The 15164-nt window shown below is 46.9% G+C and overlaps 5 protein-coding genes across 5 annotated transcripts in view; 3 read left to right on the top strand and 2 right to left on the bottom strand.

The window, feature by feature from the left end:
• Window positions 1-845, top strand: part of Pmar_PMAR001294 (branched-chain amino acid aminotransferase, putative) — a gene marked incomplete at both ends in the record, with an annotated part of 4423 nt that extends 3578 nt beyond the window's left edge. Inside the window, 3 exons of the mRNA XM_002781776.1 lie at window positions 25-136; window positions 207-272; window positions 365-845. Of these exons, the coding sequence (XP_002781822.1) occupies window positions 25-136; window positions 207-272; window positions 365-845 (659 nt within the window). The remainder of the gene's footprint in view (window positions 1-24; window positions 137-206; window positions 273-364) is intronic.
• Window positions 846-934: 89 nt separating this feature from the next.
• Window positions 935-1335, top strand: Pmar_PMAR001293 (hypothetical protein; the record flags this gene model as incomplete). Its single annotated transcript, XM_002781775.1, has 2 exons — window positions 935-1078; window positions 1132-1335. The coding sequence occupies 2 exons, from the start codon at window positions 935-937 to the stop codon at window positions 1333-1335; spliced, it is 348 nt and encodes a 115-aa protein (XP_002781821.1).
• A 283-nt stretch (window positions 1336-1618) lies between these two features.
• Pmar_PMAR001292 (conserved hypothetical protein) lies at window positions 1619-2270 on the top strand (the record flags this gene model as incomplete). Its single annotated transcript, XM_002781774.1, has 3 exons — window positions 1619-1737; window positions 1786-1863; window positions 2105-2270. The coding sequence occupies 3 exons, from the start codon at window positions 1619-1621 to the stop codon at window positions 2268-2270; spliced, it is 363 nt and encodes a 120-aa protein (XP_002781820.1).
• A 482-nt stretch (window positions 2271-2752) lies between these two features.
• Window positions 2753-6147, bottom strand: Pmar_PMAR001291 (hypothetical protein; the record flags this gene model as incomplete). Its single annotated transcript, XM_002781773.1, has 9 exons — window positions 2753-2881; window positions 2925-3065; window positions 3313-3506; window positions 4486-4733; window positions 4938-5139; window positions 5183-5373; window positions 5480-5585; window positions 5762-5941; window positions 5991-6147. 9 exons carry the CDS (start codon window positions 6145-6147, stop codon window positions 2753-2755), a joined length of 1548 nt encoding a protein of 515 aa, XP_002781819.1.
• A 104-nt stretch (window positions 6148-6251) lies between these two features.
• Window positions 6252-15164, bottom strand: part of Pmar_PMAR001290 (U520, putative) — a gene marked incomplete at its 5' end in the record, with an annotated part of 9050 nt that continues 137 nt past the window's right edge. The window contains 39 exons of the mRNA XM_002781772.1: window positions 6252-6332; window positions 6382-6537; window positions 6592-6668; window positions 6715-6882; window positions 6938-7067; window positions 7128-7312; window positions 7368-7536; window positions 7840-7979; window positions 8027-8131; window positions 8242-8356; window positions 8409-8495; window positions 8548-8651; window positions 8705-8891; window positions 8937-9062; window positions 9112-9263; window positions 9362-9452; window positions 9503-9588; window positions 9655-9767; window positions 9818-9932; window positions 9983-10125; window positions 10180-10331; window positions 10380-10561; window positions 10787-10914; window positions 10995-11094; window positions 11140-11305; window positions 11361-11476; window positions 11521-11668; window positions 11715-11842; window positions 12171-12436; window positions 12671-13424; window positions 13475-13678; window positions 13737-13823; window positions 13867-13965; window positions 14036-14110; window positions 14161-14290; window positions 14376-14549; window positions 14592-14754; window positions 14816-15017; window positions 15062-15164. Coding sequence (XP_002781818.1) covers window positions 6269-6332; window positions 6382-6537; window positions 6592-6668; window positions 6715-6882; window positions 6938-7067; window positions 7128-7312; window positions 7368-7536; window positions 7840-7979; window positions 8027-8131; window positions 8242-8356; window positions 8409-8495; window positions 8548-8651; window positions 8705-8891; window positions 8937-9062; window positions 9112-9263; window positions 9362-9452; window positions 9503-9588; window positions 9655-9767; window positions 9818-9932; window positions 9983-10125; window positions 10180-10331; window positions 10380-10561; window positions 10787-10914; window positions 10995-11094; window positions 11140-11305; window positions 11361-11476; window positions 11521-11668; window positions 11715-11842; window positions 12171-12436; window positions 12671-13424; window positions 13475-13678; window positions 13737-13823; window positions 13867-13965; window positions 14036-14110; window positions 14161-14290; window positions 14376-14549; window positions 14592-14754; window positions 14816-15017; window positions 15062-15164 — 5890 coding nt within the window. The 3' untranslated portion in view covers window positions 6252-6268. The remainder of the gene's footprint in view (window positions 6333-6381; window positions 6538-6591; window positions 6669-6714; window positions 6883-6937; window positions 7068-7127; window positions 7313-7367; window positions 7537-7839; window positions 7980-8026; window positions 8132-8241; window positions 8357-8408; window positions 8496-8547; window positions 8652-8704; window positions 8892-8936; window positions 9063-9111; window positions 9264-9361; window positions 9453-9502; window positions 9589-9654; window positions 9768-9817; window positions 9933-9982; window positions 10126-10179; window positions 10332-10379; window positions 10562-10786; window positions 10915-10994; window positions 11095-11139; window positions 11306-11360; window positions 11477-11520; window positions 11669-11714; window positions 11843-12170; window positions 12437-12670; window positions 13425-13474; window positions 13679-13736; window positions 13824-13866; window positions 13966-14035; window positions 14111-14160; window positions 14291-14375; window positions 14550-14591; window positions 14755-14815; window positions 15018-15061) is intronic.

Below are 15164 nucleotides of genomic sequence, written 5' to 3'. Positions count from 1 at the left end.
TCCCCAGTAAGTACATTTCTTCAGGTATTTTTTGTGAGCATCGACTGCCAATCCCAAAAATGGTTCATAGAGCGAAGACACTACTGAGATTATTGAAGGTTGTTATCATCCTATTGAATGCCTACAACCTATACGGGTACGACACCACAACAATACTTCTCTTCTCGGCCATCATCATCATCCACTGCTGCTGGTCCTACTGGTAGTAAGGAGGAGCAGATACAACGACTAAAGCAATTGTTGGAGATGATGAAGAGCTTACCAAAGGGGGAGTAATACCGTGGGGGTTGGTTATCGTCCATGCTCGACGTCATTTATATCTGCTAACGAATGCGTTCCGCTGTATAATTGCCGTCTTTGTCAGTGTCACCAACGAGGATGGTGATAAGATTGTTGATATCGAGGAGAAGCTAGACGATAGCAAGGCGCCAGCCTCCAAGGCCCCTCAAGTGGTCTCTTCCTCATCATCATCGGCAGCAGTCGAAGAAAAGGAGATCGAGATAAAACGGAAGGAGATGGTTAAGTGGTGGGCAGCTGTTATGGAGGAAACTCCCTCTTATGATGAGCCCGACTATGACGAGAGGGAACTAAACCAAGGGGCTCAGGCAATGCCAACGACTAGCAACACCACAGATCGGGTGCCCGAAACGACCACCACTACTGATGCCTTCACCGGTACTGTGGCTGAGCATGGAGAAAATAAGGTGGAGAAAAATGAAGATGCGCCCAAGCGGATGTCGAAATTTAAGATGGACAGAGCAGCTAAGAAAGGCTTTGGCGGGATGTTCGCGGCCCGACACGGTATTCCAATGGGAGGCGGGCAGAATTCCCAACCCGGGCAGTAGACGATTTCCTATTCGCTTCCTACGTTTTGGGTTCCAAGTGCTATCAATTTGGAACAGCATTTCGATAGGATTGTTTGCATTTGGTGATGATGTTAGTCACCGATGAGCAGCTCCGGAATATCAGAGGACGTGCGGCCTCGTGGATGGTTGCTTGTGATGGCTCCCATGATATGGCTCATGTTGAGAGGGTCGTAGCCACTGTTAAGGAGATCTATAGCAAGGAGAAGGAGGAGGTGCGTTGTCAATCGCAGTGAAATGACGTTGTTTGCATAACGATGATATTCAGATGGCTGTAAATGCCGATCTCAATCTGCTATTGGCAATAGCTTACCTGCATGACACATTTGATAGGAAGTATTGCCAGGATACGGAGGCCAGGGCCCGGGAAATTGTGGGGGAACTCACAACGGGACCCGAGGCTTTGTCTGAGCCGACTGCCAAATTTATCATCGATAAAATCCATAACGTAAGCAGCTACGCTGGGATGTGACGTAGAAGATCTTTCAAAGCTAAAGCAAGTTCATAATCGCGGCCCGTAGAGTAGGTGAGGTGGATCGGCTGATTATAGTAGTCTAATATCTCGATCCTATGGTGATGATGTCGTGGGAGTTCCCTTGTGTCGTCTACATTGCTTTGTATACTCCTCGTCAATTCGTGTTAGTCGTTTAGTGTTTTTTGCTAACAAAATGTATAGGAGTTCACGTTCAAGACTCCGAGTGTCATCAAGTCTGCTAATACAAAGTCGTTCGGCATTTGTTATATGTGTGCTTCAGATGAGTTACTCCGCCGAGTTGAAGAATGGTATTAGTGAAGAAGTAGCCGTCGACCCCTACATAGCCATCGTACAGGATGCTGATAGATTAGATGCTATTGGGGCCATTGGCATTTGCCGGTAAGAATGGAAGGTACAGTGGAGGAAGGGCACTGATCATCGCTTCAGATGCATGGTGTATTCGGGGGCCAATGGACGTCCTATTGTTAGTGAGGGTGGGGAGGAGGAGATGAAGTTGCGACGAAAGTTTGAGGAGAATCCCGACAGTACGAAGCCTTCAGCAGTTGAGTAAGAAATATACGTCCATCCATACACGGTGGATAGTCGAATAGACATTGGATATCAATTACTACGTACCATCAGTTGTATAATTATCTCCATAAAATTTAATATAGCGTATTATTGATATTATCAGTTACTTCAATACAATACTGTATTTTGTTAGATAATCATGTCTCATGTTATTGCTATCCCTTGGCATGATCAGATACGCGAAGAAGAGTCGGTCAGCAGTTGCCCACTTCTACGAGAAGTTGCTCCAACTAAAGGAGAGTATGAAGACGCGGACGGGCGGGGAGATGGCTGAGGAGAGGCATCAATTTATGCTTCAATTTCTCGATCAACTATTCGACGAAGTTAAGGGTGTCAAATGAATTAATACCATCCTTTCCCCATATTCTATTGCTGCGAGTTGAAGTCATGACGGTATCGCATTCAGTCGTGTTCATTTGATATGCACATTTAAGGGTAGCCGAATTCTGATGTATCCAAGCGGATCCCCAACACCTCAATGGTTCGCTTCGAAATGAGGGAAGATTTCGTGAAGTGCGGGACATTTAATCTTGATACCAACCACTCCTTCCCCGAATCAGTGAGCTCATCACTAGGAACAACGAGTATTAAACGTTCGTGCTAAGCGTAAAGCTAATGTCCCGAATCCATGGCGAGCTAAGTATTCTTTTTCTGTTAGTCGCGTGTTGTTCCCTCATGTTTACGAAATGTATAGGGATATGAGTTCGGCATTCCATGTGTCATTGACTATCGTAACACGTAATCATTCGAGTTACAACATCATTACAACGGCACTTGACGAACCAACACCAATATATGACAGAAACGCGATATTCATGAAGATTCATGACCATTCGCTCGGCACACTAGTGGTCTCAGCGGTCGGGATCTTCACTGAGCTACCGACATCCTCGGTGGGCTCCTCGGGCTTAGTCAGTGGTATGGACAAGTCAGGCTTCGTCTCCTTCATCACCTAATGATGCATTGATATTATTGATATCAGAACTTATACTAACCTGTGATGCGACAATGTCCCGCAGCATGAAGTCAGTTCTCGCAGTAGGGCAGGGTAGAAGATAGTCACATGACTCGAGGATCTCAGGATGTTCGCTAAGCTCTCGATTCGTCGCCACCATCATGACGGGAACATTGATTTGCTGACAGCGGAGCGAAGCTCTGTATTCATCGATTCTGTGGAATTAACTACATGTAGGGCTTTGATGTAAAGCACGGGATCTAGGCACATTATGAGGTGGTAGTGGGCTGATGCTGTTGCTATGACCGACATGTCCATGCGTGCTAATACCAACTTTATCGTAACTTATGAACTAACACCGCTACCTTTCGAGAACTGAAGACCTTCAAAATGGTTCTTCCAGCTGACCCCTCCTTGGTTCTTGTTACCTGAGCTTCTACCATCACATTGACATAGTTGCTAAGTGACGTACCGATGACCAATACAGGAGCATTGTTCTCCTTTAACAACTTGAGGAACTTGAAACTCCTCTTATAGTTAATCAACATAGTGTACGGATCTGCTATGTATTGGACCGTCACCTTGTTGGATATTCGATTGAAATTCATTATGTCGAAAAATCCTGACAGTGTGGTTTGTATAAACTTGAAAGCAACAACCATTCGGAATCGACAGAACCTGTGTTAAACAGTAGAGCATGTTAAAACAGTAGATATCAATTCAAGTGGTTGAGACGGGAAGGAGCTGGAGCAGGGGAGGAGCCTATAGGCCTTCATATTGTCTACTCACGTTACTCGTCTACTGCTGAGTCTATTGCTAAAGCCTCAGTCTACAACTTCTACCCTGAATTCGGCGAGACCCATCATCATCAGCATTGCGAAAATGCCCAGAGTAACAGTGGTAAGAGGCAGTCTTGAAGAGTGTCACTCAGCGATCAAGTGTTTATGTTAGTCTCACATAGGTTGAAGCCGTCGTTGACAGGCTACACCTCAGTTATACCATTATCATCATCGTCACTCAATCGATTGCAGAGACCCCACTATTCACAACCCTTAAACGCACTGAGCGGACATACGAATCGTATGATACGATTCATCTCACCCGGATTCGAACCCCGCCCACGACAACTTAGCACTTCCCTGTTGGAACAACAAGGTATAATACAACTATCGCGTGCATGTATGGCCTACATGCATGTAATAGCAGTACCATAGAAATCATATAGTGCTCAACAACGTATTAACTAGACCATCATAATTCTTTGACACCAAGCTCCTGCCCTAACATGAGCATACCCGTATTGGACACAACTGGTGATGACCCTCTCTACGGCCTACCTATAGGCAGTCGACTTGGCCATACCGGTCAACACTTCCTCTACACCTCTCCGAGTCGGACGTCCCATTAGGCAAGTCCAAAAGACACTGAAACGCTACTCCCTCAAGTATAATACCGCTCCTCATTGAATTAACTCAACTCACCCACGTCTATCCCCAGTACCGAGAAAGAAAAAATACACAAGTATCGATCTACACCATATTAGCCTCTATGCAAGTAGCGTGCGCCCAGATAATCGATAACTTACTGGGCCAACTACTCACTCGGAGGCGGTGGTGGCGATGGTGCCATAACTCCATTGGCTTGTTGTTGTTGTTGTACGTCGTTCTGTATAGTTTCCTTCTTCTCCTCGACTTGATCATCATCATCATCCCCCTCCTCAGCGTGACTCTTCTTGGTCTCCTTAACTCGATTACATTTATTAATACGTATGCCACCACGTTTCTTCAGTTTCAGGCGTATACGATCTCCAGAGGATAGATTGTAATAGGCTATAGTCTTACTGTTATCACTGAGATAAACGACAAAGTAAACATCACTACCGCCATAGACATGACATATCAACGCTCCAAACACGTTTAACTCGAATACCACACCTCGTTCACCTCCTGGCAGCATGCCAGATGCTGGAGAGTACAAACCATCATTTTGTGGATCAGCCTCCAACATCAACGATTGGAGGATCGGAATAATTCACCCATTTATTAAAACTTACTTGAGTACACCAGTCTCCCTCACAATGAGCTTCATCACACCAGGCTTCCACCCCTGAGCCTTATCCTCCAGCATAGCCTTCAGCTGCCCAATCGTCATACGCATGCTCAAGTCGTCAATGACGATATTATTAGGTGACACTTGGCCCTTATGACGTATCGCCGCTGGAATCCTCTGTATGATTTGAAGTGATAGAGTCTCACCTAATACCAAATCGATCACCTGATCGATTTCCCATTCCACTACCCTTCCTAGCAATCCAATCGTCCTCAGACAACAGGTCCACCCCCAAAGGGCGTCTAATACAGAGATCCCGCATGTGGCCTCGCCAAGGGTCGATCGCTCCAAAGCCACGAACATCCAACTCCCCCCTCTTAGCCTTATCACAGGTCGATATGATGAACCCAGCCTTCGAGTGAGCGTTTAGGAAAAATGCCCTGAAATATACATCTACCGACCAATTCAATGAAGGTAATCATATCACAATAGCAAGCCTAAAATGGAGCCTATAGCTCCGCCCTCCCCCCTAAACTATTCCCTTACCGATCAGCATCTAAATGGTCCATAACCTTCAGTAGAAGCTCCGGCGAAAGGGACTGCATCACTACAACGCACTTCAAATCTAGCTCGCCAGGGCGGAGTGTTCCATCTGAAATAATATTCTATACCACTCCTTCTCTACTTCTACCTCAAATATTACCCTGAGACCTCGCCGCTGAGTGCAACGCGCACGAGGCCTTCGGGTCACCACACCTCTGACCAGTGACTCAGTCACCACTCCCAAATTCCGTCACGCGCCACGAAATTGCTCATCATCAATACTACCTTCAAGATACTTAACGATTCTGTTTCTGACGTTCTTCGGCAGGAACCGAGCCGCATTCATAGCAGCATCGTCACCATACTGATCCAACTCAGGACAGTAGCTATCCGGCTGAGTACCAATACCCAATGGTGTATCATTAACTGGGTTCCACTGCATACCAACATACGTATCACGATCACCTGAAAACTCACCAGCCATGACCGCGCGCCACAAAATTCCTCTTATTACTGAGAACCTTCATCTGGGCATTCTGTATGTGTTTGAGCCTTTCCTCAGGTGTCGCCAATGTAGTTTCATGACCATTCCCTCCCGGTATCGGATAAGCTTGCCTCTTAGCTGGTGGAGCCGAGGCGATCAGCCCACCGTTCTGGTCCATGGTACTCATATCAGGAACAACAACAACAACCATAGCGCCGCATACAGCAGCTCCCGAACACAACACATTATCATTTACTATGTAAACGTACTTGAGCCATCGGTTAATAAAGAGTATAGACTACCTCTCCTCATACAGTGACTTCGATCTCATACTCGTGGTCTGCCCCCATAAAGCTATCGCTCATCAAACACCTACATCATCATCATCATCACATCTCGCCACCCAGCATCCTAATATTACAATGTATAGTTGTACTTCCCAGGTTTCTCGGGCAACCTGAACTGCAACTTCGCCTTCACTTGAGCCTTATTGATAGTAACACGCCTGATAGCCACTAAACTATCCTTCATACCAGCCACTAGCCACCACGACTCCTCCTTTTCTCCAGGGTAATACCTATCAACACCATCACCATCATCATCATACTACTACATCTAACCACCGCCCTACTTAGCATATACCGGTACGAACCCAGCAGTTTTATCAATCACTCCTAGATCTCCATCACGTTCCAGCACCACAGGGATCTGGAAAACACAGTGAAAGGAAGCATGAGAATTCACGACAACGTACCGTAACAGTCTTCCCATCCTTAGATTTGTTGATTTTATATTCCATATTGATACTCGGGAACTGATTACAGGCTTGGGCCACTTCGGCAACTTGCGACTCCGACAGATCCCGGAATAGTTTATTGCGTTTATCATCGTCCAAATCCAAAATATCAAGGACATCCTCAACCTAATACACATACCGTAATTCCGCTGCTTCATGCGCGTCGCTCCGCCTTCCCTACCCCCATCTTTTTCGCCTCCTCGACCATGTCCTGATTAATATACGGTAACTGCATCAACAGACTGGTGTCAGGGCCCATCGCCTGTACAACCATCTGCGATAACTCCATCGCACGAAGTGCCACTCGGTACCTAAACAATATCGATCACTCGGGCGCGCGCTAAACCACCATCCCCGTAATGAATACTCACCATTCGTGACTAGCAACCACATCAACCATAGCCTGTATAAGCCTGGTAGAGTTGAGCAGCACCGTACGTTGGTCCGCCGCAAGGTCAGACCCTGGGAGTCTTTGCCTCGCGAGATGGGCGTGTAAGAGAATAGCACACTTCACTGCAGGATCACCCTGCTTCAGCTTGCTGGTCTCAACTGGTACCTTGCATCACACACAGTTCAGATACCATAACATCAATAACGAAAACACTCCTTACCTTCAGCCGTTCAGCCAAGGCCCTCAGTGTTCCCTCTTCACCAGGTCGCACTGGAATCGACTCGAACTCACTAGCACCGCAAAGGGCTTCAACCAGAGCACGACGTTTACTCGTGCGTGTAATATTCCGGGAAAAGATCTCGATGGTCGATGGACGAGTGTAATAATACCTACATAACGGCGAACCATTGGGACATCACTACGGAGCGGGCAGCGACCATTTCGAGCGTGTGTGCGTGCGTTATTTTTTCTCCCAGGAAGAATTTTAACACAGCGAGATAGCTGGGTATAGTCAGTGAATAATAAAATACCCATGCGGTACATAATTTTTGCATTAAAAAATACCAAGCCTGGGATTCGACCCGGAGACCTATACCACACCAACGGTGAGCACAACCGACATGCCAAACCCATCAAATTTCAAAACGGAGTTCAACACTTGTGAAGCCCCAGCGATTAACCCCCAAACCTACGCTGCGACCATGCCAAGATTGGTGCTGCTCAGGGTGATCTCATCCTCGCCAATCTCAATGCACCCTGTCTGGGCGAGCGCGTCTGATGTTGACTCTATAATCTCCGATAAGAAGTCGGAGATCTCTTGAGGTGATACACCCTAAAATGGTAATTAAAAATCGCTTCGCTCCGCCAAAATCATCTTACCTGTAATGAGTAGTAATTCGGATTACGAGTGATCCTCCTGTAGAAGAAGGTCCAGGTGAGCCAATCAACTGCATCCTGTTTGTTCTCAATCGTGCCCGACACAACCTAACCAAAATCCCATCATGCCGTTATTGACCGCATGTTCCAGTCCCGGCGGATGCATTTTTTCAGTAATTTTATATGAGCTCAGCAAGACCCAATCCTCCAGAACCTACCTCAGCATTAAGATGATCCGTCAACTTCTGATCCAACTGTGACTCGACGGGCATGGGCTCGTATATGAACTTCTTATAATAATCCTTCTTAGTAGTGGGACAGAGTAGAGCGCATCTGAAAATCCAGCATGATAATGGCTTCGCTCCGCTGCTCCCGATAGGATTACGTTGCATGATCATCAATACCCGGTCGACCAGCAATGGACATCATCTCTACCACGTCGGCTACATCATAGTCCACATAACGTCGTTGTCTGAATAAAATTCACATCGCCGGGATCGAACTCACGACCTATCCGTCCTCACCTTGCATCGTATTTAACAGTGTCCATAACCACCACCATCCTACACCCTGCATTATGAGTCTGCGGCAATAGACCCCACGCAAGATCTACCGTCACTACCATGATCTGAACAAAAACGTCACAAGCGGGAATCGAACCCGGGACCTTTCGATGTCTACCTGAACCGCACCGCTCTCGAACAGTTCCATTAGACCATCTCTCTCCTTGTTGCTCAGCCCCTCATGCATGTATCCAATACCATGCATCAACGATGTGACCAGACCCCGCTCTCGAGTCCTCCAACCATACTCCTTCGATAACCCTTCAATGTGCTCCTTCATCGCAGTCTCAGACAAATGACGGAATCTGCACGCATGTAAAAGATACTCCCACGGTGTAGCCCCAGCCCACCTATCGGGACTGTTATCAGCAGTAGCTTGAAGCATGAGGTCAGCCGCCACCATACGGCTCTGCCGACGATCACCGACAAATACCACCACGGGTTGAGAGGGAGAGTTAGCCTTGATAAGGTTGTAACTACACATAAAAATGCCATACATGAATCGCTTCGCTCCGCCATTATCACGTAGGTCTGGTCATAGCAGCCATCCTAGCGTTGCGACTGTAGATATCATAGCCGTGGATGATGACCTTAACTGGCACAGCGCGGATCTTGGTGGGGAAGTTGAATTGCGAGGACACTGGAGCTCCCATCCAGCCACCGAGATCATTGGCATTCTGAACACGCATAAAATACAGTAACAAGGATTTGAACCCGGGACCTCGTCCATGGCAGCCTCAGGATATACCGTCAGAGAAAAGAATACCCATAATACCGAAATCGATGCCGCTAACCCGATAATCCTGCATGGCTTAAAGGCCTCACCGCTCTCCGAAGCTTGAGCCGACAGATTTGAGGTGATGTACCTGGCGAGCGGTATGGCAATATTCCCCCGAGAGCAACTCCACATGCATACCTCATTCTCGATACACAAGCCTCCATAGTGGCGCCGATTCTCGGATGGTTGAGTAAATGCAAATCATCAGCAATGAACAGAGACACCTACACCAACACGCATATCCTAGGTTCCCACATGCAAGATACAAACCAGGCCCATATCCCTACTACCTGCTGGACCGGCTTCCTAGTTCTCCATCTCCTCGATATCATATCCCAATGTTCAGGTGTTGTAATCACAATATGTGATGAATCTAGTAGCTTGAGATCCTGCGAGGCCTCCCCTACCACAATAACCTTCATCACAAGCACCAGAGATCTAGGCCCCACGTACCAGTAAGCTTAGTCACGACACATCCCAATCCATCCACGCCGAACTTCTTCTGCCACTCGGTCAACCTCAACTCGGCAAGCCGCTCGAATGGACACATATAAACACACCGTTTGATCTGATAAAGGAAAATGGCAAACAAAAACCGCTTCGCTTCGCCTCCATTACCTCATATTCCTTGAGCATTCTCAATATAGCAAACTCAGCACACTGCAGTTTACCCGAGTTAGCCGGGGCGCACAGCAACGTGTTGTCATCACTTTGGAACATTTGAGTGAAAGTCTGTGTCTGTATCGGATTCAACTTGCCAGCTGACAGAGACAACAAAAATGAAAATTCATATTCCATACCACTCCTCCCCCTACTCGCGCCATAGAACACTTGCTCAGCCTTAGGCCACTTCAATGCAGTGATAGGCAACGGCATCAAATCAAGTAGTTCTGTTTCCGGTGGATTCCGTTCCGGCAATATCAACCGACGGAAGTTCACCGGCAACAAAGACTCCGCCCCAATCCACCTAAATACAATATAATACGCATATCCTTCTCTGTGCGCCTCATGCTACCTGTCCGATACGCATCTGATGAAGTAGTGTGGGGGCATAGGATCCGTAATAGGCACTGTAAAGGTGAGCGTATGCTCCTGGTCGGCTTGAGATTGCCTCAACACGAACAGCTCATAGTAGAGTATCGTCTCCTGTTGTGTGTCCTCCACGAAAATCCAGAAAGGCTCTGTGGAGGAATGTACCTATGCATGAATTCGATTGTCACCATTCACCCCAGTGTTGGAATAATATATATTCCCTTCCCTCAGCTGAGCTCAGAACTTTCCTCACTAACCGTTGAAATCCGAGCTGCGGTAGGAGTGTACAGAAACCATTGAGAATTTCCAAAAAAAATTCCAAAAAATTTCCTCAGAATTTCCATATTGTCACCAACACGTATATTTTCCCACACTGATTAATTGTATTACCTTCGGATCGAACTGGAAGTCCGGAGTCAAGGTAAGCTCGACCAATAGACAGCTACGAGTTATCGGCTGTACGTAGGCGGCTAGGTCCAACTTGGGGAATTGATGGACGTACTTGTATATATGCTTGCCTGGACACGACGATGGTATAATACGCTTTTACCATGCGAGAGGTTCCCAGTTCTATCCCCACGACCTGTAATTTTACTACCTAGTTTTGGCGCTCTCAGAAGTTCACCAATCTCATGCGGCTTGTAGTCATAGTACTGCTCGAAACGAATATCCTTCTTCTCAATTTTGCGCAAAATATCCTGAGGTTCAATCAATAAGATACACAATAGGTCCACTACGAGTACCTCCGGAATCTCCTTGAAATGCCTCAAAGGCGTTTGTACGCTCCAGAATCTCTTCTCCACCACTTTACTCCAAAGCAAGGCCTTCTTTGCCAGGTCAGCCCACCCCCTACGAAGGGCTATCTCGAACAACGCTCGGAAGATACGACCAGCCGACTGCTCCACATATCTGCACGCATGCACAAATCACATCGAAATTAAGCGCCGCCACTCCGCGCACTTACACCATATCAGCTTGTAAGGCGAAACCATCAAGAGGCAACCTCGAGATGTATGCTTGCAAAAGGACGTTGATCTTAGAACCAGTCTCCTCAGCACCACCCTTCACTGGAATAGGCACCTATCGGACATACTCTGAATCTTACCAAGTCAACCTAAAGATACCTTTTCGACCAACTTGCTCAGCTCGACCTTCTCTTCTTCCCTCACAGGTATATACTTGAACTCCGAACTCAGAGAGAACAAGCGGAGCAATTCTATGTCAGACATACGCGGCTTCAAGTGCTGATTATATACAGCCATAGAAGGATACCTATGGAAAAATTCCCACAACATGAAAATACACAACATAGTCTCACTTGATGTAGTAGTGCGCAGCAACTCGTCCTAGAGCTGTAATGTGGCATTGCCCTGTTCTCTTGTCGTACTTCACCAGACCATTCTTATCCAACATAGTCATAGCCGCATGGCACAGATTCACTCGGTGCTGAAATTGATCCAACTGCCCATGCGGACTCAGTAGTAAACTCCAATTTAAAGTACGCAAATATTATTATACACTTTTTACTCTACTAATTTCTATAATCTTGACGAAGGAATTATATCATAATAATGTTTGCCAGTTGATCTACATATGTACATAAGAAAAACTACATTCAAACTATATCTATTTTTTCCATAACACATCAAATTAACAAGATAATGATAAGTAGAATATTCATTCAACTAGATCAGTAAGTTCATACAGAAAATAAAGTATACATCATATACCGCGCGTCACGCAATTCAACCATCAACAGCGATTGCTTTCCCACCTGTATAAGCCTAGGGTCATCTCTAGGATTCCCTTCCTCGTCTCCCATAGGTACACCATATAGTTGAGGTGCCTTCATCATCCTCACATGAAGATATGTATACCCCAACCAACGCACTGCATCATCCCTAGAGGCTATAGTCCCCAGTGCCATCTCAGCGTTGATCATATCAGGTAAGGCTGACAACATCTGGGACTCGATCGGGAGCTGTGTATTGTTCAAGGAGAGATAGTACTGCAGCTCTGAACGGTTCGTAATTACGATACCTGAAAACAGAATGTTATATTTCACTTATCGACGGATCAAAATTGCAGTAAAAAGCGCGCGTATTTTACTATTATTGTATTTTACGTTAATGGCTAACAACTACACACGTTGACAAAATTTCGGCAAATATAGCCTTTTCTACACCTCTACCCCGAATCGTATATAAATGCCTATAACGCAGGGAAACCAAACCGACATTCCAAAAGTGTAAAACGACGCAACCGACCCCCTACCATGGCCAGTAGTATCATATTGAGGCCGACCAGCACGACCCATCATCTGCATCATATCCATCGGGCTCAGCTCTACCCAATCACCCTTCTCTGGACTATACACCTGCGTGCCCTTAATAATGACCGTATGAGCCGGTAAGTTAACGCCCCATGCCAAGGTAAGAGTAGACACCAGCACTTGTATGTGGCCATCGGCGAACAGATCCTCTACAGTAGTTCGATCGACTCTCGCCATACCAGCGTGATGTATACCGAAACCATACTTCAACAGATCACCCAAATCTGGCGACTTTATCGTATTTTCAATTTCGTTTTCGATAATCTGTCTAGAGGCGCCGCTTTCCGGTAAGAATTTCCCAAGCATCTCCTTCTCCATAGCCATATCCCTCAGCTCGCGAGCCGTCTTAAGAGTGTCTTTCCGAGAGTGCACGAATATAATAATCTGATTCTTCCCAGCATCAGCCTCAACCTTCTCGAAGAGAACCTCATTCATCACATTAGCCCGCTTTATAGCCTTCTTAGAGCTAACTCCAACATAGGTCTGATCCAAGGGCACAGGACGGTAGTCTTGACCAAAGTAGAAGAGGCCACGGTTCAAGTTCACTCTCAAGAACAATGCCACATCCTTATAATTGGGCAATGTGGCCGACAGACCGACCAGCCTAACATGCTCCTGAGTCTGCTCTATTTGCCGCAAAGTACGAGCCACGATGGCCTCCAGTACAGGGCCCCGATTGTCATGAAGCAGATGAATCTAAACAGGAGGTCGAGGATGCTTCCTCTCGTATGAACCAGGACGCTCACCTCATCGATGATAATGAGCTTGACTAAGGCGGTGAAGCCTCGGCTCTCGCCAGCCTTACGAGTGACAACATCCCACTTCTCAGGGGTGGTGACGATTATGTTCGTCTGCTCGATCTGTTCACGGCTAAGGGACTGATCTCCTGAGAGCTCCTTCACAACAAGGCCGAGGTCGCCCAAGCGCAATGAGAACGATTGCACCACTTCCTAAATAGCAACGCGGTAAATTCCCAAGACAATAAGCGAAAGGTCCCAGGTTCGATACCTGCACAAGGGCCTTCATCGGCGCGATATATACCATCTTGAAAGCGCTCGTATCAAAGCCATCTTCAGTACGATACTGCTTCAGGACCTATCAAAAGCAATAACAATACTAACAGAGCCGATCTCAATACGTTCATAATAGTAAGCATGGCCACATTGGTCTTTCCTGCTCCTGTGGGAGCACACATAAGAAGATTCTCTTCAAACTCATTATAAGCTACAGGGAAGACCTGAAACCAACGAGCGATACCAGATAACAAAGGGGGCACTCATCAGCTACTAGCACAAGGTCATCCTTACCTTTGACTGCACAGCATTAAGCCTCTCGAAGTGCTTGAAGGCTGGACAAGCCCACTCGGGTAGAGCCTCTTTAACCTGCACCATCATCATCATTACCACTGCTATGCATATATAACATATACTACTTTAATGAGAGACTCCTGCTTGACCTTAGCCTTGGGAGGAGCCTGTACCACGACCTCCTCATATCCCTTATGGCTCGATGTGAATACATCAGTATTCTTCGCAGGCTCGAATGATTGGTTACTCATAAACCTGCGGGAATATTAAAAAACACACCTCCCAGGGATCGAACCCGAGACCTATATAATCAGCACCATAATCATTCCTCCCACAGTACCTTGCTCCACCAGGCAGCTGTAGCGAGTCGAGATCAACCAACTTAGATGGATTAGGCATCTTAGCCGCCTCCCGAGTCTCCCCAGCCTCGGCCATCTCCACATCACCATCCTCCTGATGACCCAGAGACGACGCTGCTTCCTCCTCCCCCTCCTTCAGCTTCCTTGCCTCCGACCTAATACACATCTCAGAATACGCCCGAATAAGGCCAACTCACCTGAGCTGCTTCCTCCTATTGCCTCCTCCTTCTCCTCCTTCACCATCAAGAGCATCACCAAGCTTCTTATAGTCCTCATGATGATGAGCGATCTTCCATTCCTCAAGGACCTCAGCCGCAGCTGGGTCCTCCTCCATCTCCTTCTCCAGCGACTTGCGCTCCTCTGAAAATGACAACAACAACATGTACCCTGCCTCACGAGCAAGGCGCCTCCCTCATCCTACCAGGAGTCTGTGCTTGGTTGATCTTGGTGCAATACCATATCTTGATTCTGTTATTCACAAGGATCTTGCAGAAATCGAAGTGCTTGTATTTGAAGATTTGTACGAGTTTGTTCTCAACACTCTGCGAGTCGGGCAGCCTCAAGACATCGAGAATAGACTTCTCTACAGTGATGACCTCAGAGCTATCCTTAACGCGCTTGCCCTGCCAAAGGTAAGTGAATACAAAGAGGAATGGTATGGACCTACTAGTTCCCTCTGGAGCCAATGAGAATGGATCTTCTGAACTGGCAGGTCGGTGCTCGAGGTGTTCCTCCGTTTCGAGGCCGGGCCGTCGTCAGCATCATCACCT

This window comes from Perkinsus marinus (genome assembly GCF_000006405.1).
Source record: "Perkinsus marinus ATCC 50983 genomic scaffold scf_1104296941592, whole genome shotgun sequence".
NCBI lineage: Eukaryota > Perkinsozoa > Perkinsida > Perkinsidae > Perkinsus > Perkinsus marinus.
Note: the sequence above shows the minus strand (reverse complement) of the source record. Positions and strands in the feature narration are given on the sequence as shown.